Source organism: Sorex fumeus, unplaced genomic scaffold (assembly GCF_029834395.1).
Source record: "Sorex fumeus unplaced genomic scaffold, SorFum_2.1 ptg000098l, whole genome shotgun sequence".
In the NCBI taxonomy this organism is placed as follows: Eukaryota; Metazoa; Chordata; class Mammalia; order Eulipotyphla; family Soricidae; genus Sorex; species Sorex fumeus.
Window position 1 is genome coordinate 48,395,952 of NW_026606155.1, and position 21,850 is coordinate 48,417,801.

At 40.6% G+C, this 21,850-nt stretch overlaps 1 protein-coding gene across 1 annotated transcript in view; it reads left to right on the plus strand.

The window, feature by feature from the left end:
• Positions 1-21,850, plus strand: part of MDGA2 (MAM domain containing glycosylphosphatidylinositol anchor 2) — an 873,366-nt gene that overhangs the window by 499,185 nt on the left and 352,331 nt on the right. The window contains exon 3 of the mRNA XM_056133738.1: positions 21,665-21,839. Within this exon, the coding sequence (XP_055989713.1) occupies positions 21,665-21,839 (175 nt within the window). The remainder of the gene's footprint in view (positions 1-21,664; positions 21,840-21,850) is intronic.

Below are 21,850 nucleotides of genomic sequence, written 5' to 3' on the forward strand. Positions count from 1 at the left end.
TATTTTTTGTTTTGTTTTGTTTTGTTTGGAGGCCATACCCAGCTGTGGTCAAGACTTTCTCCTAACTATGCTTAGGGATCATTTCTAAGGGTATTCAGGGAACCATATGTGATTCCATGGATTGAACCAGGGTCAGCCGAGTACAAGATAGGCATCTAAAACCCTCTACTACCTTTCAACACTTATTTTTTTTTAAATTTTTATTAGTGAAATACCATGAGGTACAGTTGTAGATTTACAAATTTTTGTGCTCGGTTTTCAATTATACAATGATCAAACTCCCATCCCTCCACCAGTGCCCATTTTCTACCACCATGGTTCCCATATCCCTCCCACCCCCCATCCCCCCATCTCACTCTGCCTCTGTGGCAGCAAATTCCCTTTTGTTCTCGCTCTCCTTTTTCGTGTTGTGGTTTGCAAAAGAGGCATTGAGTGACAATCATGTTTGGTCTATAGTCTACTTTCAGCATGTTTCTCTCATCCTGGGAGGATCCTCCCAACACCCTTTATTTGGTGCTCCTTTCTCTATCTGAGCTCCCTTTTCCCCTAGAATGTGTGACTGGCCTCCAGAACAGATGACTGGTTAAAGAAACTTGATACATCTACACAATGGAGTACTATGTAGCTGTTAGAAAAAATGAAGTCATGAAATTTACATACAAGTGGTACTACATGGAAAGCATCATGTTAAGCGAAATGAGTCAGAAAGAGAGGGACAGACATAGAAAGATTGCATTCATCTGTGGAACATAAAGTAACAAAATAAGAGACTAACACCCAAGAGTGGCTGAGATAAATACCAGGAGTTTTGCTCTTTCCAACACTTTTTCTTACATATTTTACTATCTCAAGAATATTGTTTCCCTAGAACTACAATTAAGACTATATAGGCTGATATCTCATTTTATTTTTAGTTTCCATTTCAAATGCAGAGAATGGAAGAAATATATGCCAGAAATAAAATTATGGGTCAGCTCAACATCAGACCAGAAACCATAAGGTACATTGAAGATAAAGTTGGCAAAACCCTCCATGACATTGAAGCTAATGGTATCTTCAAAGATGCCACGCCACTGGCCGAGCAAGTGAAAACAGAGATAGATAAATGGGACTATCTTAAACTAAGAAGCTTCTGCACCTCCAAAGAAACAGTGACCAAAATACAAAGACAGTCTACAGAATGGGAAAGGTTATTCACCGAATACACATCTGACAAGGGGTTGATATCCAGGATATACAAAATACTGGTTAAACTCCACAAGAAGAAAACATCCAACCCCATCCAAAAATGGGGCAATGAAATGAACAGAAACTTTCTCAAAGAAGAAATCCGAATGGCAAAAAAGCACATGAGAAAATGCTCTACATCATTAATCATCAGGGAGATGCAGATCAAAACCACAATGAGATACCATCTCACACCTCAGAGACTGGCCCACATTCAAAAGAACAAAAGCAACCGATGCTGGCGTGGATGTGGCGAGAAAGGGACACTCCTTCACTGTTGGTGGGAATGTCCACTGGTTCAGCCCTTCTGGAAAACAGTATGGACGATTCTCAAAAAATTAGAAATTGAGCTCCCATTTGACCCAGCAATACCACTCCTAGGAATATATCCCAGAGAGGCAAAAATGTATAGTCGAAGTGACATCTGCACTTGTTTGTTCATTGCAGCACTCTTTACAATAGCCAGAAACTGGAAGAAACCTGAATGCCCAAGAACAGATGACTGGTTAAAGAAACTTTGGTACATCTACACAATGGAGTACTATGTAGCTCTTAGAAAAGATGAAGTCATGAAATTTACATACAAGTGGTACAATATGGAAAGTATCATGCTAAGCGAAATGAGTCAGAAAGAGAGGGATAGACATAGAAAGATTGCATTCATCTGGGGGATATAAAGTAACAAAGTATGAGATTAATACCCAAGAATAGCTGAGATCAGCACCAGGAGGATTACTCCATAACTTAGAGGCCAGCCGGGTATCCTAGAGGAAAGGGCTGTTCAGATAGAGAAGGGAGCACCAAATAAAGGATGTTTGGAGGATCCTCCCAGGAGGGGAGATGCATGTCGAAAGTAGACTATGGACTGAACATGTTTGCCACTCAATGCCTCTTTTGCAGACCACAACACCCAAAAGGAGAGAGAGAACACAGGGGATTGCCCTGCCACAGAGACAGGGGGGATGGGGGGATGGGGGTGGGAGGGATATTATCCATGGTGGTGGAAAATGGGCACTGGTGGAGGGATGGGTATCTGATCATTGTATAATTGAAACCAAAGCACAAAAAAATTGTAAATCTACAACTTTAAAAAAAATAAAATAAAATAAAGGGAAAAAAAATTATGGGTCAGAAAAGAATTACATAATGCACAGTCTCTTTACTAAACATTAAAGTAACTTCTTGTTTTTACTTGTGTTTAAAACAAGCATTGTTTGGTTGGTGAGCCTGGCAAGAGAGTGCAGCAGATAATATGATCCCAGGTACCACATATGATCCCCTGAGCTGTTTCAGGAATGACTCCAGAGGACAGAGTTGGGGTTAAGCTCTAAGCACTGCAGGTATGGCCCCAAAAACAAAATTAATAAATGTCTTTTAAAATAAGAAAGTGTTGTTGGTCGGTAAATGTTCAGGGAAGTCAGAATCAGTAAAGTCATTGTCATTCCTGCTCTATGTGGACACAAAGACCCTCCCACTAAGCAATTGTAAGACTGCTTCTGAGACCCACTTAATCTTCATGATGTGGGAGCTCGTTCCTGCAATCTCAGTTTTCAGTGGGTCTTGGTTCTCAGTCTGAAGCAAGGTTTTGTAAGAAATGGAGAAGTCACCGCCTTCACTTGCATCTTTGTTCTTGTACTTTCTCACAGAGAGTAACTTCAGAAGAGAGCAAAACAGGAAAAATTATAGCACTGTAGCACTGTCCTCCCCTTGTTCATGAATTTGCTTGATCAGGCACCAGTAACATCTCCATTTATGAGACTTGTTGTTATTGTATTTAGCATATCAGATATGCCCACGGAGCTTACCAGACTCTGCTGTGTGGGTGGGATACTCTCGGCAGCTTGCCGGGCTCTCCGAGAGGGACAGAGGAATCAAAGGCAGGTCAGCCACATGGGAGGCAAATGCCTCTGGAGCAATAGCACAGTGGGTAGGGCATTTGCTTTGCATACGGCTGACCTGGGTTCAATTCCTCCGTCTCTCTTAGAGAGCTCTCAGCAAGCTTCCAAGAGTATCCCTCCTACATGGCAGAGCCTGGAAAGCTCCCTGTGGCATATTCTTTACATATATCCACAAATAATTCAAAATAATAATATTTTAAGGACAGAGCAGTAAGATCATAGGCCAAGAAGAAATTCTTGCATCAGCTCAGTCCTTTGCCCTTTTTCTAAGAAAGAAGAAATCACTGCTCTCAACCAAATAGCCAAGAGGAAAATATAGTTTAGGGGATATCCCAATTATAAATTTATCATTGAATATATTCTCTCTGAAAAACTCATCTTTTTTTTTAAAGTTGAAATCATTTTTTATTTTACTTTTTTTTTATTGAATCACTGTGAGATACAGTTACAAAGCTTTCATGTTTGAGTTTAGGTCATACTATGGTCAAATACCCATCCCTCCACTAGTGAACGTACTCCACCACCAATGTCTCTAGTATACCCCCCTTTCTATTCCTCCCTCTGCTTTAATGGCAGACAATTTCCCCCTTACTCTCTCTCTCTTTTTGAGCATTATGGTTTGCAATATAGATTCTGAGAGGTTATAACGTTTGGTCCTTTATCTACTTTCAGCACACATCTCCCATCCCAAACAATTCTTCAAACCATCATTGTGTTAGTGATCCCTTCTCTATTCCAGCTGCCTTCTCTATGAGCTCTTGAGACAGGCTTCCAAATATAGGGCGATATTCCTGGCCCTTGTGTCTACTGTCCTTGGGTGTCAGTCTCATACTATGTTATTTTATATTCCAAGAATGAACTCATCTTTCTTAGTCTAAGAATAAAGTTAAAGTCCTCTCCTCCTAGCTGTGTAGGATATTGAAATATCCCTTTCCTCTTGACCTGTATAACTTGTATCACTGTCATCCCGTTGTTTGTCAATTTACTGGAGTGGGTGCCAGTAACATTTCTATTCATCCTAGCCCTAAGATTTTTAGCAGCCTCACCTTACTCATCTTTCCCAATGATTGGAGGCTCTTTCAGAGTCAGGGGAATGAGACCTGTTATAGTTACTGTTTTTGGCATATTAAATATGACATAGGTAACTTGCCAGGCTCTGCTGGTGCAGGTGGGATACTCTTGGGAGCTTGCCGGGGAATCCAAGATATATCTAGATATAGATATAGATATAGATATAGATATAGATATATGAAACCTGTTGCCTACTGTCTGAACTCCATCAAACATGGTGTGGTAATTATGGACAATGTATAGAAAGTGTCCCATGATGTGTCTGGAAAGTGGCCTAGAGCATGGCGGCAGTTGGGTAATAGAGGTCAGCTACCGGGGCTGGGTTCCTTGGGGCAGGGAGGGCTCTCACCCGCCTCCCTCTGGGTCTCCACAAGTGGAAACAGCCTGGCACGGAGTCAGGTGGCATGGTTATGGGGGGGCCTCCTTTGTGTGTGTGTGTGGGGGCGGGGGTGGATTCATGCCCAATTCAATCAGCCTAATCCACCTAGGGGGAGTAGGCATTCCACCCTAGGGTGGCCCGGCAACAGTAACCTACTGTGGGTCCAGACGCATTTCTGCCAAAAGCCATTGGGATCTGAGATTTGTTTCTGAGTCTCTGGGATCATGGCCATTATGTAGCTTGATCAGGAGCAAGAGAGGCCATTCATAGGCGGCGGTAACTCGGGATCTCGTTGGGGTTTGGGCGGGAAGGGCAGGATCCACCCCCATCCCGTGAGGCCCCGCATGTCTCATCACTGCAGGCCCAAACCTGATTGTCCAGTGGCCTCTGGAGGATGATGGCCACTGGGCTGCCAGGGGGAACAGACCAAGGCACGAAACCTATTCCCACCTGGGGTGGCCCAGTGCCAATAACCTACTGCAGCGACCGGACACATTCCTGCCAAAAACCACTGGGTTTCGAGATCTGTGTCTGAGTCTCTGGGATCATGGCCATTAAATGGCTTGATCAGGAGCCAGAGAGGCATTTTGTGGGCAGCAACTCGGGGTCTTGTTGGAATGGGGAGGAAACAGCCAGCTCTACCCTATTCCTATGAGGCCTTGCATGTCTCATCACTGCGGGTCCATACCTGACTGTCCAAAGACCTCTGGCAGATGGCGGCCACCAAGCTGCCAAGGGGGAGCAGGCTGAGGGACAGCACCCTTTCCCCCTGGGGTGGCCTGGTGACAGTAACCTACTGTGGGTTCTGAATGCATTTCTATCAAAAGCCGCTGGATTTTGAGATTTGTTTCTGAGTCTCTGGGATCATGGCCATTAAGCAGCTTGATCAGGAGCCATAGAGGCAGTTTGTGGGCCACGATTCAAAATATCATTAGGTGGGGAGGAAAGGGCCAGCTCTACTTCCACCCTTGAGGCCCTGCGTGTCTTGTCGCTGCAGGCTCAGACATGACTGTCCAGTGGCCTCTGGACGATGGGGGTCACTGGGATGTCTGGGGGAACAGGCCAAGGCATGAAACCTATTCCCAGATGGGTTGGCCCAGTGCCAGTAACCTACTGCAGGAACCAGATGCATTTCTGCCAAAAGTCATTGGGTGTCAAGATTTGTTTCTGAGTCTCTGGGATCATGGCCATTAAGCAGTTCAATCAGGAACCAGAGAGGCCATGCCTCCAATTGTATAGCTTTGCCCGAGGTGGTTTGTGGATGTGTCTCCCACATACCTGACTTTTGGCCATTTACTTTCTTGGTTAACTTTGCTCCAAGTTTTTGGGGTCTGGCCAAAGGCACAGCAGCAATTTTGGGGTATCTGGAAGTCTAAATGAGCCAATCAGGCTGCTGATGCACTTGTCTCACAGGTACAGATTGACCTGGTGGCAGCAACATACCCCCTGGGGGGCCTCCTTTTATACTCCTGTCTGGGAGGAGTGCCTTGAGTTCTGGAGGGTGGTGGAAAAGGAGATAATCTAGTGCTGGCAGGGTGTGGCTTATGGGTATGACCCCTGAGGGGTAAGCAGGCAGAGGATCTCTGCTCCTGGATCCCATTGAGACCAGAATTCAAGGTCACCTTAAAATCTTGATCCTAGTATAGCATAACATTACCTGATACATCTAAGGTTTTTGTTTAGTATTATTACTAAATTTAGTATTATTACTAAATTTAGTATACTACTAAATTCTCCATATGTATGTGATTAGCTTGACTTTTCTATTCACTAACCTTTTTGTTGCTGTTTTGATATTTGTCCAGTCCCCAAAAACAAATGAGAGAATTCCACGAGGAGCCCTAGGTCCCAAAGCACTGAATTATTTTTTGGCATGATCAGGTTAAAGTTTGGTTATAGTACAAGAATACTATACTTTTTGATATTTCTGTCAAGCTTGTATTACAGAAGACATCATCATTTTTTGTATATGTATTAGTGTTTCTCTCTCTCTCTGTTTCTCTCTCTGTTGCTCTGTCTCTGTCTGTCTACTTCTCTGTGTATGTTGGGGGGTGGAGGTGGAGGGGGACACCTAGCAGTGCTCAATGGCTGATTCCTGAATCTGAACTCAGGGATCACTCATAGCAGGTTCTTGGGACCATATGGGATGACTAGAGTCAAATTTATTTCAATTATATGCAAAGCAAGTGTGTTACCTGTTGCACTATCACTCCAGCCCCTGCATTTCTCTTTTTAAATACCTTAAATGGCAGAGGTTTATTTGGTTACTCATGAATTCGTTTAAATATGGCTTTAGTAGACTGCTGTCTCAGAGTGAGTGAAACAGAGCAATTTAATTTTTATTACATTTCTAATACTCTGCAGTGTGTGCAATACTGTTAATTTAAATTATATCCTATTATAAAAATCATTAAAGAAATTACTGCTTCTCATTCAATGAGATTGAGAATGATGGTAAAACAATTCCCTAAGAAACTCATAAGGAAGAAGATGAGAACCTATTCAGTAGCACACATAAAAGCAATCCTCTCTTTGTTAAATGTGTGGTAAAATAAATATTGTCTATCGATTGTAAAGCTACTAAAATTTAAATCTGGACAACCTTTTAAAATTTTCTGAATATGCAGTATTTGAAGCTTGACTACTCTCCTTTCAAGTCACTCAAAACCACAAGATTTTTTTTTTTTTGGATGGGTGGAGACTTGTTTGACTCATCTCTGGAGATGCTCAGGCATTAAATTGGTGCACAATCTTAGATGACTCCTGCAAAGGACAGCTGTCAGATTAGAATTCCAGGCAGCAAGGAGGGAAATGTAATATAGATAAAGAAGGTACCATGTGTTCTCTTTTAAGAAGTTTTATTTTTTCCCCTTCAGAATATTCAAACATCAGTTCTGTTACAGGTATGCCTGAGTGCAGAAGTTGCACTTCGGGTTGACATCTGGGAATTTGAATTTCAAGAAGTGTCCTAGCATTTTCTAAACAAGTCATCTGGTTCATTTACTGTAACATGTTTTTGCAAAAATATTAATATAGCTGAAAACTGCTGTACTTTGGGGTATCTAACTTCTGGTATATGTTTACCAGGAGGTGCCTATGTAATCAGTCCCCGGTTGTAGGATAACACTGTTTTGCCCTTTCTGCATAACCTCTGGTAATTTAGGTATATTAGGTTGCTCCCATCACAGTGTTCCCATTCCTCTGTGTTTATTTGTAACTTCTTTCTTTGTGCTCTCTTGACTTGTAAAAAATGTTTCTCTCTTCTCCCTAAGTCCTTTGCATAGTTTATTCAGAGAAATGTCCTTTTTGTATGGACACAAGAAGACAAGCTTTTGTAATGTGACTTTCAGTGGTATTTTCCTCCTGGGCATCTGTTCTCTCACCTAAGCCTCAGCTGCCTTTACTTCCTAGACCCCCAAAAGCAGGGTCCAGAAGAGAGAGTGGATGGAACCAGGGCAAGTGGTAAACTATGTGCTACCCTGGCATCAAGATGGGCCTGACCAAAGCACCATAATGCTTAACTATAAATTCAGAGCTTGGACATGGACAAATGCTGTCATAATCCAAAAAGTAATAACTAGATTTGGACCCTTGTAGGGTTTGGAATGATTAATCTGGCCTGAACTCTGTATTCTGAGTCTGTGGCAAGATGTTCCCAGGAGAGCTGCCCTACAAGTCTCAATGTTATCTCTTACTGTGTCCATACAAAAATAACTAGTATTGATATGTTGATAGTTGTTGGACTGAGGAAAGGATAAAAAGATCATAGGAGGTATTTTGTCCTTGGGCAGTCAGGAAGGGCTTTGGAATACCTTTTCTATGGTGTTCCCTTTGAACTTGGTGGGTCTTCATGAAGGACTTTCTTATGTTGATTTGGCTTCCTGACTGGGGGAGTGTCAGTTTAGAGAGATAATGGGGGTTGGAGAGAGAGGCAGAAAGGAGACAGGAATGAGAGGCAATGTGAGATTAGAATGGGAGGCTCAGAGAGACTGGGGCAGGTGTGGAGAGAATGGAATAAACAACATCTGATCAATCAACCAGCTTGGCCCTCTTTTTGTCCACTGTCTGTCCCATGGCCTGGCCGCCCTGACTCAGGGAGTGGCCCTGGCCCACCCTGATTGTTGGTGGCTAGGGGAAGAGCCATTTAGGGCCTCTCTGGCTGCCCCTTAAAGATTTTTATACCCAGCAAAACACCTCAGGCACTCGGGCTGTAATGAGCTTCTCTGATAGATTTTTCACAAGGGTTATCAGCATTTAATGTTGAGAGAATTAAGTGCTTCTTGTGTGAATACAGGCAAAGGGAACCTTTAAGTTTATTGTTGTTACCAGAAATAAGGTGTAAAGAAGAGAGGCTGAACTGCCAATACTATCTTAGGAATTGTTTTCATGTAAATGGTATTTAAATACTATAAGAAATAACCAAGGAATAAATGCAGATGCAAAGAACTCAATCATTCACAGTCAAGAGTAATAAAATGGAGTAGTAATCTGGGGCAGAACAACAGTACTATAGGTCTGTAATTCCCCTGCATGTGGCCAAACTACATTGGTCCCCTGGTACTCCATATGGTACCCTAAACGCCAGCAGAGTTAATTCCTGAGTGCTTAGTTAGTAGTAACACCTGAGATTTACAACCCTCCACGCCCAAAACAAAACAAAACAATACAAAAACAAAAACAAAACAAACAAAAGTCTAAAGTCATTTGATCATGAGATTAGAGCAATAGTACAGTGGATAGGACATTTACCTTGCACATGGCCAAGATGGGTTCAATCCTTGGTAACCCATATGGACCCCGGAATACCACCAGGAGTGATTCCTGAATTCAGAGCCAGGAAGTAATCCCTGAGCACAATTATGACCCAAAAAAGTAAAAAAATATATAAATATTTTTAAAAAATTGTGTGATCAGAGAGGAAGCAGTTGAACAAAGCTCTTTCTATACACATGTGGAAAGTGTGGAGAATACCCTAAAACAAATTTCCCCCTATTTTTTAACAGCTTATGTGAAATGTTGCAGTCCTTAAAAAATATTGGTTTTTGTTACAAAGCATAATTAAATATTTGCATTTGCAGTCACATATATATTTAGAATCACGATCACAATCATACTGTTGTTTGTCGATTTCCTCGAGCAGACACCAGTAACGTCTCCTTCTTCCTAGTCCTGAAATTTTAAAAGAGCCATTTCAATGCTTTTTCAGGATTAGGAGAATGAGACCCATCACTGTTACTGGTATTTGGCATATTGAACACGGCACGGGAAGTTTGCCAGACTCTGCCATGTGGGCAGGATACTTTTGGTAGCCTGCCAGGTTCTCCAAAGGAAAAAATAAGATAATAAGATGTTGCATGGCTGCGAATGTGGCCGTGTGCTTCCAGGAGCTGGGTTTTATAGTCTCTGTGTCTTGGTCGTTGATGGGACCAACCTGGTGCTGGCTGCAGCTGGTGGGTGTGACACCTACCTACTGGAAGATGGAGGGTCTAGGTGGAGAAGGCCCAGTCCCAATCCGAGTAGGCTTGGAGACCTCAGCCCCGGGACCCGCATTCCTGGGTTTCTCTGCCAGTTCTTTCATGCATGAGGCCCGTCTGGATGTGTGGAGAGTGGTCCCGGCATGGCCGTGGCTGGCTCCGGAGGTCCTCAGCTGCTGGGGCTCTGTTCGAGACGGGGTGGGGGAGAGAAACTCAACCCTCCCCCCTCCAAGGGGTCCTGGTGAGGACAGCCAGGTGTGGAGGCAGGAGACTCTAATGATATTTAGAATATCGTTCAATAATTTATACTAGCAGTATCATATTGCCGATTCATTCATACATTTATTGTTCTGAAATTTGAGTGATTCATGATAATTTCAAACTCTCATCATCTATTCTTTTGTTTTCTTTTTTCACTTATATATCATTTTTTATTATTGATCATTGTCCTGAACAGAGATGGAGAAACTAATAAATTTACCTTTATAAATTTTTCTATTTATTTTATTTTATACCCTAATACTGCTGATTGTGGGGCTGGAGCAATAGCACAGCGGTAAGGTGTTGCCTTGCACGCAACTGGCCCAACCAAGCCGGATTTGATTCCTCCCCCTCTCGGAGAGCCTAGCAAGCTACAGAGAGTATCTCGCCTGCATGGCAAAGCCTGGCAAGGCACCCGTCATGTATTCAGTATGCCAAATACAGTAACAAGTCTCATGATGGTGACGTTACTGGGCCTGCTCGAGCAAATTGATGAACAAAAGGGTGGACAGTGCGACAGTGCTACAGTACTACTGCTGATTGTTAAAACAATTCAAATTTTTACACTGAAAACTTATCATTTGGTAATTTTTTTTTCTATTTCAACCAAATACTCAAAAAAGCCTATGCTTACAAACCATACTAGGCATAACTATTTAGATGAATTAATAGAAATCCATTTAAAGTATTAGGAGTTCAGGTAAAATTCCCTGTGAATATTTCAGGATAGAAGCAGAGATCATTATTTCAGTGAACTGAAACTCAGTATGTGTTTTGTGAGTTTGAAATTTTATTGCTGACTGCTCTACCCTAGTCTTAGGGCTCTGGGCTGGAGACAACAGTATTAAGAACTGTAAATGGTCTTCAGTTTCCTAGAAGTCAACATATTATGTATTAGTGAGAAACAGTAAAGACTGGATTTTACCTCTAACCCCAATCAAGAACACCAATCAGTAATCCTCAGAGATGAATCAACAGCATTCCTAATTTATGGAACCTCAAACAAGTTAATCAGGCCTATAGCTCCTCCTACTAGTCACTCCCCAGCAAGGCAGAAGGTAGTTTCTGGCCCTGGAGCTTGGACTTGAGTAAATAGCTAGCCCACAGTGTTACCCTCTTGGAGTGGTAATCATGACCAACTCCTTCACTTTAGTGAGAATGCCTAATATCACTAGGCATGCACTCCACTGTGGGTTACATATACCAGTTAAGCAAGAGCACACTTGTTGCCATGTCTGTAATTCCTGAAGCGGTTGTCTAGCAATAGAGAACCTGCCCAGTTGATTTCAGATGTTTTCAAATTCTGCACAGTTTTAAAAGCTCTACTCTGGCTGTCTTTGGGAGGTCAGCCAATAGGCATTTGTTTTTTTATCCTTTGTGCTTGAGTAGAAGTTTTCTTTAAACATTATCTGGGAACAAATATTCTTGACCACTTCTCAATTTCATTTGCAGATGAAGATAAAGAACTTTGATCTCTACTCAGATCAAACTCTAAGACTGCCTTTGGGAGTAAAGTGACTACACAGTCCAAGGACTTTCTCCAGTGAGAACAGGAATGCTAGGAAAGTCCACAGAAAAGGGATTAAAGGAGGCTCTGAGAGAATCTAGTGGAATACCAGTTATTTGTTAAAGCATATAAATAGCTACTTTATATAATGTGACGAGTATTCTTGTACAGGAATTTCTAGGGCACTCTGACAACAAAGAGGTTAGTAGTAATAGAGAGATTTATCGATGAAGGAAGGTTTCTAATGCAATGATTTCTGGAGGATTAGAGAGATTTAGCTAGATAATAAATGAAGTGGAAAAAGGAGAACTATCAGATCAGAAGATGTAGTCAGAGAATCATGAGAGAGCTGAAGCTGTAAAATATGGGGGAATAATGCCCCTATCTTATATACTGTGACATTAAAATCAGATAATGAATTATAAAATCATTTTGTAAACCTTTAAAGGTATAAAATTCTGTATGGGCTAGTATGAACTGACATCCAGTGCAATCACGGTTTTATTATATCAAGTAATTTAAAAAGAACACATTTCCTCTGTAATTTTCCCTAATATTAGTGAAGGATAAGAGGATAATCTTTATTTTTCAAACTGTATTGAACACCATCTACTCCTAATCATCTACTGCAGATATGCCTTTATAGCTTTTCAGCTTGACACCATAACCACTTTTTTTTTTGAACTTCCAAAGACTAAATAAAGCAAATCAGCCCAGTAATTATAATGGCCCAGAGGATAGTGACTCACTTTTAATCTTTTTTTTTTAACTGAAGAGTCTTTTAAGAGGAGTAGAGATTAGGGTAACATTCAGCTTTTTTGTCCTTATTGGGGAAAGTTGGGGGATGGTTGGCCATAAACTGTGGTGCTCTGCGACTATTCCTGATTTTACCCTCAGTGGTTACTTCAAGCTACTCAGGGAGCCTTATACTATGCTGGGGATCAAGCCAAGGTCACTGTATTCAAGGCATACAGTTTAATCTTTCTGTTATCTCTGGCCCTGGCCTGCAAAATTCAGATTTTTCTCCCACATCAGATTTGCCCCTATATATTTATATTGGCCTAAACCTTGGAAACTGATAGGAAATGCCCAATATCCTTACTAGACTTGTACTATCTTTGTGATATACTTATTTATTTATTTATTTATCTTTTTGATGTCTGGAACATACCTGATTATGTTCAGAGCTTTCTCCTGACTCTGTACTCAAAATTACTCCTGGTGGACTCAGAGGACCATATGGGTACTAAGGATCAAACTTCTGCAAGGCAAGCAATATGCCGGCACTCTATACTTCTACCCCCTGATATATTTTTTGTTTTTAGCTGGATCTGTTTTTGATATGTATATCAAATCTTTTGGAGCGATAGCACAGCGGTAGGGCGTTTGCCTTGCATGCAGCCAACATGGCCGACCGGAGTTTGATTCCTCTGCCCCTCTCGGAGAGCCTGGCAAGCTACTGAGAGTATCTTGCCTGCACGGCAGAGCCTGGAAAGCTCCCCGTGACATATTCGATATGCCAAACACAATAACAACAAAGTCTCCAATGGAGACGTTACTGGGCCCGCTCGAGCAAATCGATGATCAATGGGAGGGCCTTTACTTTACTTTACTTTATCAAATCTTTTAAAAAATTTTTTATTAGTGAATCACTGTGAGGTACAGTACATATTAACAAATGTTCATGTTTGCATTTCAGTCATACAATGATCAAGTACCCATCCCTCCACTAGTACCCATTCTCTACAATTAATGATCCCAGGAGCCCTCCCACCATCCCCATCCCATCCCCCCTACACCTCACCCTGCCTCTGTGGCAGAGCATTCCCTTTTGTTCTCTCTCTCCTTTTGGATGTTGTGGTTTGCGATAAAGGTTTTGAGTGGTCATCATGTTTGGTCTATAGTCTACTTTCAGCTTGTATCTCCCAACCCAAGAGGGTCTGCCCAATACCCTTTTCTTGGTGGTCCCTTCTTTATCTGAACATCCCTTTCCCCCATCATGTGAGGCCAGCTTCCAAGACATGGGGTAAACCTCCTGAACCTAATCTCTACCATTCTCAGGTATTAGTCGTCTGTTCTATTACTTTATATTCCACAGCTAAGTGCAATCTTTCTATGTCTGTCCCTCTATTTCTGACGCATTTCACTTAACATAGATACTTTTCATGTTGATCCACTTATATACAAATTTCATTACTTCATCTTTTTAATAGCTGCATAGTATTCCATCATGTAGATATACCAAAGCTTCTTTAACCAGTCATCTGTTCTTGGCAGGTTTTTTCCCCGGGTTTTAGCTATTGTAAAGAGAATGAACATACAAGTGCATATATCAACTCTTTAACATTTTCTTCTTCTTTTTTTTTCTTTTCAGCCACATCCTGATACTACTCAGGATATACTCTCAAACAGTGGGATCACTCTGGTTGGGCTGGGGAACCATCCGAAGTGTTAGGGACTGAACCTGTACTATCTTTTAAACATTTTCTTGTATCTCAGTCAACATTTAATTTATTTAAATCTATACAAAAGCAGCATTTGAAGCATCATTATGTTTAAAAATAAAATGGAAAGTTGGATGGAAAAAAGTAAGTTTTATATGGTATATAAAGATATCCATATTGTTTCTTTTGGTTAGATGGATAATTACAGTAGAAATGTATTTGCTAAATTCCAGTATCTCTTTTGTACATGGGCTGGAGAGAAAGCACAGCGGTAGGGCATTGCCTTATAAGCAGCCAACATGGCCGACCCGAGTTCGATTCCTCCGCCCCTCTCGGAGAGCCCGGCAAGCTATCGAGAGTATCTTGCCCACACGGCAGAGCCTGGCAAGCTACCCGTGATGTATTCGATATGCCAAACACAGTAACAACGAAGTCTCCAATGGAGACGTTACTGGGCCCGCTCGAGCAAATCGAGGAACAACGGGAGGACCGTGATTTTTATTGAGTACAAATCACAAATCACAAATCATCCTGTTAATCGTCGATTGCCTCGAGCAGGCCCCAGTAACGTCTCCTTCATCCTAGCCCTGAGATTATATTCAAGGCTCTTTAGGAGAATGAGACCCATCATTGTTACTGGTATTTGGCATATTGGGTACACCACAGGGAGTTTGCCAGACTCTGCCGTGTGGGCAGGCTACATTCGGTAGCAAGCCAGTTTGTCCAAAGTAGGAATGAGATAATAAGATGTCATAATAAGATGTCGCACAGCCGTGCATTTGGCCGCATGGTTCCGGGAGCTAGTTTTTATAGTCTCTGAGTCTTGGCCGCTGATGGGATTAAACGGCGCCGGGGGCCAGTTGGTGAGTGTGACCCCCGCTTACTGGAATTTGGAGGATCTGGGTGGAGGATGCTCAGTCCAAATCCGAGTAGGCTTGGAGATCTCGGCCCCGGAACCCACGTGACTTTGTCCCTCTGCCAGCACCTTCATGTGTGCAGAGAGTGGTCTCAGCATGGTGGTGGCTGGTCCTGGAGGTCTTTGGCTGCTGGAGCCCTGGTCGGGGCGGGGAGGAAAGCTCAACCCGCTCCCCTCCAAGGGGCCCCGGCGGAGAGGACAGTCAGGCGCGGGGGCAGGAGACTGCACTCTTCTTCTTCCGGGAGCTGGTTTTTATAGTCTCTGAGTCTTGGCCGCTGATGGGATTACACGGCGCCAGGGGGCCAGGTGGTGGGTGTGACCCCCGCCTACTGGAATTTGGAGGATCTGGGTGGAGGATGCTCGGCCCAAATCCGAGAAGGCTTGGGCATCTCGGCCCCGGAACCCACGTGACTTTGTCCCTGTGCCAGTACCTCATGTGTGCGGAGAGTACACGGTTGCTTAATGTTGTTTTATGGTATTTAAGCACAGTACTGAAAATTATGTGTTTTATCCCAACATCGGGACTAAAAGTTGTCCCTAGTATCTCATTTTCTATTTTTCCAGAGTTATTGAATATCTTTTGGTCTTTTTTGTAGCTGGGAGTGGTGTTGCAAATACACAATGAGGGCAAATATCATGAGGCAATATCTAGAACCTTGTATAAAGGATACAAGTAGACACTTTTCCCATCCTTCCCCTACCAGACACTTTATCTTTATAATCTTTCTCCCCACTTGGGAGTGCATTTTAGATGCTAGTTAGAAATTTAACATAAATCAGGCTCCATAGAGAAAGCACCTCTGAGGAGTTATGAATTCCCTAAATCTGCACCATTCTGTCTTGTTCCAAATTATTTTTTATGACAGAATCTATATTTTATTTAGTAATATCACTATAATATATCAATCTTATTGCTAAACCTAATCCACACTGTTGATCCTTAACCTGTCATTGCAAGTTCCATAATTCAACATGTTTATGTAGACTATTTATTTATGTACTAATTGCTGTAGACCATGGATTGCATTATCCATAAAATCTTTATATGGTTGGTTATTCCCTACCTATTTTGCATTTTTCTATTGACATTTTTTGTACTATCACAGGCTGGCTCTATGAATTAAAAATGAAGATGAATTTGTTACTCATTTCTTAATAGAGAGGGCACTTAAGGTTTATATCTTGTTCTGTGTAGTCCTTTCACTGCATTATATTTATTGCAAAATAATTTTCAAATGACTTCTCGATAGCAATTTTCTTTTTCATTTAAAAAATAATGACGGGATTTCCATGTATTTGTCATGTTGGATTAGTTAAAATTGCTTTGGGTTATGTCAGATAAAATAGGCTTTTCTGCCTGTTTTTTGGTTTTGTTTTTTAGTTTGTTTTATTATTCTAATTAGACATTCATGATTCCATTGTTATTTGATAACAAGATATGTACGATTTCTCCCATACTGGCACACTCTTTATGTTTCCAACTCTTAAAATATAGTTTATTTCTCTTCTCCCCTTTCCTCCCACTCCCTGAAAATATGATGAAAGTTTTGTTCTCTCATCATTTACTATTTGGAGAGCTTTGGAGAGCTTATAAGATCTCCAAATGCCTAGCTGTTTTCTAGACTAAGATCCTATTTTATTCTTTTTGTCTTTTTTCCCTTCTTGTCTTCTTTGAGGGCTACATCTGGCTGTGCTCAGGGCTTTCTCCTTGCTTCTGTGCTTAATGATCATCCATTGTAGGGACCATATACAATGACTGCAGTAGAACCTGATCTGCAGTGTGCAGAGCAACCAGTTTACCGAATGTATTATACAATTGGCCCTTACCCTTTTGATCTTAACTTAATGAAATATGTTTAATTATTAAATTACGTGTTACCCAGGTGGAATGTAATTTTACAATACATGTACATATTAACTGCTCACCGCCACATGCTTTTCTATTTTTTTTTTCAAGTCTAAGTCCTCAGATTCAATTTATTTGTTAAGCGGTTAGAATGTCCTTTTAGGCTGCTTTTATTTGTTTTTTTATTCAGAATGTTTATTTGAACTGGTCAAATATGGGGGATTAGGGAAGGAAATAGAAGATTTCTTGAGGCCTGAAAAAAAGAGGTAAAAATGTCACAGAACTACATGAGAGTTTCATTAGACTCTAACTAAAAACAGAGCGATGTGTGATTACTATTTCCAGCTAGTTTCCCCATCATGATAGTCACATAACAAACCAAGGCAATATTGGTCTTGAGCCAGATTCACTGAGTTCCCTGGCCCTGGCCCCAGTACAGTGTCTTTGCATTGCTTCTCTGGGGCCATTTGATCTTTTGAATATTTTTCAGGATCATATTATGTAGAGTTACATATTGCTTCCTTAATTCTGATATAAAGAGCCAAAGGCTGATATACTCTTTCTCATTGATCTCTGTCACGGTGCGATGATAGTCGTCCACATGGGGATATTTGGCTATTTTAGAAACCAATTTGGCTCTTGTAATATAATACCTAGAAATCTGGTACAGATACGATGCAGCTTCACCCTCAATAGTTCTTAGTTCTGCAACAGTCTCCTCCTGAATGGATACTCCAAAGTTGTTCCCATCTTCTATTCTCGGAATCAGGAGCTGTACTCTGAAGGGCTGGAGCCATAGCATAGCGGGTAAGGCATTTGCCTTGCACATGGCCTACATGGTTGACCTGGGTTTAATTTTTCCGCCCCTCTCGGATAGCCTGGCAAGCTACCGAGATTATCTCTCCTGCACAGCAAAGCCTGGCAAGCTCCTCGTGAAGTATTTAATATGCCAAAAATAGTAACAAGTCTCACAATTTCTTGTGAGACGTTCCTGCTGCCCGCTTGAGCAAATTGATGAACAATGGGAGGACAGTGTTTGACAGTGTTCGACTGATACTTTTGCTTTACATTAAAATTAATTTGAGGGACTTCAGCTGTTAGATACTGAGTAATACACTGTCCACTTTTTCAGTAAATCTAAATGCTGATCCACTGTATTCAAATTTTCAGTGTTGGAGATGAGAATCCTGCATGTCAGTGTGCCATTCTAGATTTATTAATTACAATTAAATTTAGTTTAGCTACTGGCACATACACACAAAATCATCTAGTATTATGTAAATAAGGCAGGATTTTATTTACCTACCACTAGAAAATAAGGACTATATTTCATACCAGTTAGGTATTACTTCTTAGTCATAGAGATGTCAGATTTCTTCTGTTGTATTGCCTCTGTGTTTTGGTTTTATTCTAAATCTGCTCAAGAAGGGAGTCAGTGAAATTTATAAAAATTAGTAAAATGTTGAGTGCTATTTCTCTATAAGGACTTTTTTCCCCTTTGAGACACTCTTTTGAAAGATGTAGCTGAATGGATCAGGTTGGAAATGTCTTTGCCCAAAGTAAGCATGTATTTGCTGAGTTTTTTGAACTTAAGTTACTATGTAAGACAGGTAGAGTCAATTTAGGGAATGATTAAGTTCTCCTATGAAAAGTTACTAAGCTTTCAGGTTTAGGTCTCGGTCATGGAAATATCAAACACATTTCCCTTTACCAATACTTATTTTTCACCACGAAGAACCCCAATAAACCCCCACCCCTCCAGCCCTCCCAATGCCTGTGAGGCAGATGAATTCTAGTTAACACTCTATCTACTTTGACTAGATTCATTGTTTCCATAAAAGATGCACCATTATTATTTAGAGTTTACACCCCCAAATCAGACATGCTGAAAAGGCATTGTGAAATGATTTGCTTTCTACAGCTGGGTTCAAGAATTAAATGATGTAGTGGCCGCGTGGTTTTGGATTTCTGCTATTTTACTTATTAACCCTGGAAGTATTTCTGCTGAGATTCAGATAATTAAGAGATTGGTTTCGGTGCTCTAGAGCCATGGCTGTGCCGGAGAGCCGCTCGTGGGGGGCAACTGGTGACCTCTGTAGGGCATGAAGGATGAGCCGGGAACGCCCCCCTTCCCATGAGGTTTTAGTCGCCCCATCACAACCAGCTCATACCTGGCTTTCCACAAAGCTCCCAAACGGCTGCCATCTTTCTTTCCAGAGGGAAGAAGACGGAAGGGATCAACACCCTTTCCCCTCCGGGTAGACATGGTGGCATGGATTAACGCATAGTCCGTTCACTTTTCTGCTGCAAGGCTTTCAGGTTTAAGTCTCGTTTAAGTTAATGATCTAACACTTCTCCCTTCACCAGTACTCATTTTTCTCCACCAAGACAAAGCTTTTGGGTTTAAATCTTGGTCATACAATGATGAAATACCCGTCTCTTCACCAGTGCACATTTTCCATCACCAAAAACCTCAGTATACCACCCATCTCAAACACTCCCCCCCACACACCTGTGTGGCAGATGATTTCCACATTAGTCTCTCCCTACTTTGGTAACATTCAATATTTCAACACCAGACTCACATTTATTATTTGGGATTCTCCCCCCAACACTCAGACCTACCGAAAAGGCAACATTAGACAATTTGTTTTCTATTGCTGATTATGAATAGCATATGATTTTGGAATTCTGAAATTTGAATAATTAAATCTGGAGGGATTTCTGCCAAAAGCCACTGGGTTCCAAGTCTCGCTTGTGTGTCTCCGGGATCATGGCCTTTAAGCAATTTGATCAGTAGCCGGAGGGCCCGTTCATGGGTGGCGACTTGGGGTCTCGTTGGGGTGGGGGAAGTTAAAGGTATACCTAATAGTTTTATGTGCATATGATTCAGTTTTTAAATTTCTAAGAGTCATAACATTTACTTCTGTCTATATTTGATGCACATCGGCATGGAATAAATAATCTGAATTTATCTTTATTAATTACTTAATTATTATTTTTTAAGCAATGCTTTAATTTTGGTCATAATTATGACAGTAATTATATTTGTACTCATATTGTAATAATATGGATGCATTTCAAAAGACATTTTTCTTATTATATAATACATTTTAATAAAATCATCTGAAAATAGGGACCAGGATGTGTCTCAGGGGTAAAATGGTAGAACATTTGAGTTGTATGTGTTGGGTTCAATCCCTGGCACCTTAACAACAACAAAAACTTATATGAAAAGATAATGGCAACTTTATAGCATTTCAGCTTATAAGATATAGTCTAAGGTTGAATTTTTCCATGCTTGTTCATATATTTTAACCAGGTTTCTACAGTATTTCTTGGCTTAAAAAGTGAAAAGTTTCAAACAAATAACACAACATGTTTTGACTTTTCATTTTGTAACATGTTATAGTATTGTCACATGACTTTTCAAGAGCTATGAACTAAAATATACAAAAATTTTAATTGAATCCCAGTTTTTTATCTAGTTTAAACTGTCTGTTTGCACAGCTGTGTTTAAAATCAAATGCTTTAGATATTTACTAATGTCTGACTGTTTAATAGAAATGCAATTTTTGTAAAAGTTTCTTGTTTTTTAAAAATAATTATTGATGTAAAGTGAATTCTAATTATCAGGACAAACTGTGGCTTATAAAGGCAAAACCATTAAAAAAAGCTCTAAGCAACTTTTTAAAACCAGGTGTACAAAATTACTTATTTAATCTCAGAGTTATTATAATAACATGCTTAAATTATAGAAATCAATTAGGAAATTAAAATAAAATAATGAAGCATGTCATTAAAAAGCTGAGGACCTGTTTGTGCTACCTGTATTAAATGAATGAAAAGTATCTTACAGGACAGGTTTTGGGAAATAAGAAAGAAAACCTTTTATGTATAAGAAAAAGACAAGTTAATACATATTTGCATTTTATGCTTATATAGTTAATTCTATTGTTTTCTATTTAACTCCATGTTGACTAAGGTATTGATTAATTCTATGAAACAAATTTGTAAGCATTATACAATGCTGATCGCTTTAAAAATTTTTTACATTGTCATATGGAACCTTAATTCCTAGATTTTTTTTTCCTCTGGGATAGAAAGAATCATAATAGGGAAATAAAAGCCCAAAAGCAACAGAAACAACTGAATTTGAAACATGGTCTTCAGTAGGAAGCTTATCTCTGGGATGAATATGTAGGTTGTAGAGAAGAGGATAGGAAAACCAAAAGCCATTCTCAGTAGACACATGACCCTCTCTCAGTAGCAGTATTGTAAGTCATAAAGCCCAAAAGAAAAATGAGAACAAGACACCTGCCACAGAGGCAGGGAGGTTGTATCACAGGTATACAGGACATTGATGGAGGGAAGTAGACACTGATGTTAAAATATTTTATGCCTAAAGGTCAATCATTAATAACTTTGTAATTCATGGTGATGATACTTTTTTAATAATTTATTTATTTAAAAATATGTTTCAATGATGCTATGTATGGCATTATAGCAGTTCTGAAAGCAAACTCTTCAAATGAGTAATTGCTATCTGACTCTGTGTGTGTGTGTGTGTGTGTGTGTGTGTGTGTGTGTGTGTGTGTGAAAACCAACCTAAAGTAACAATCTTCGTTGATGCTTGCTCAGATCAGGTGGACCAAAACAGCAGGAAGTGCCTCTGACAGATTTCAAGACTCAAGCGTATTCAATGAAACTTTGAGGATCACAAATATTCAGCGACACCAAGGAGGCCGGTATTACTGTAAAGCAGAGAATGGTTTGGGGTCACCTGCGATAAAGTCAATTAGAGTGGATGTGTACTGTAAGTAAATT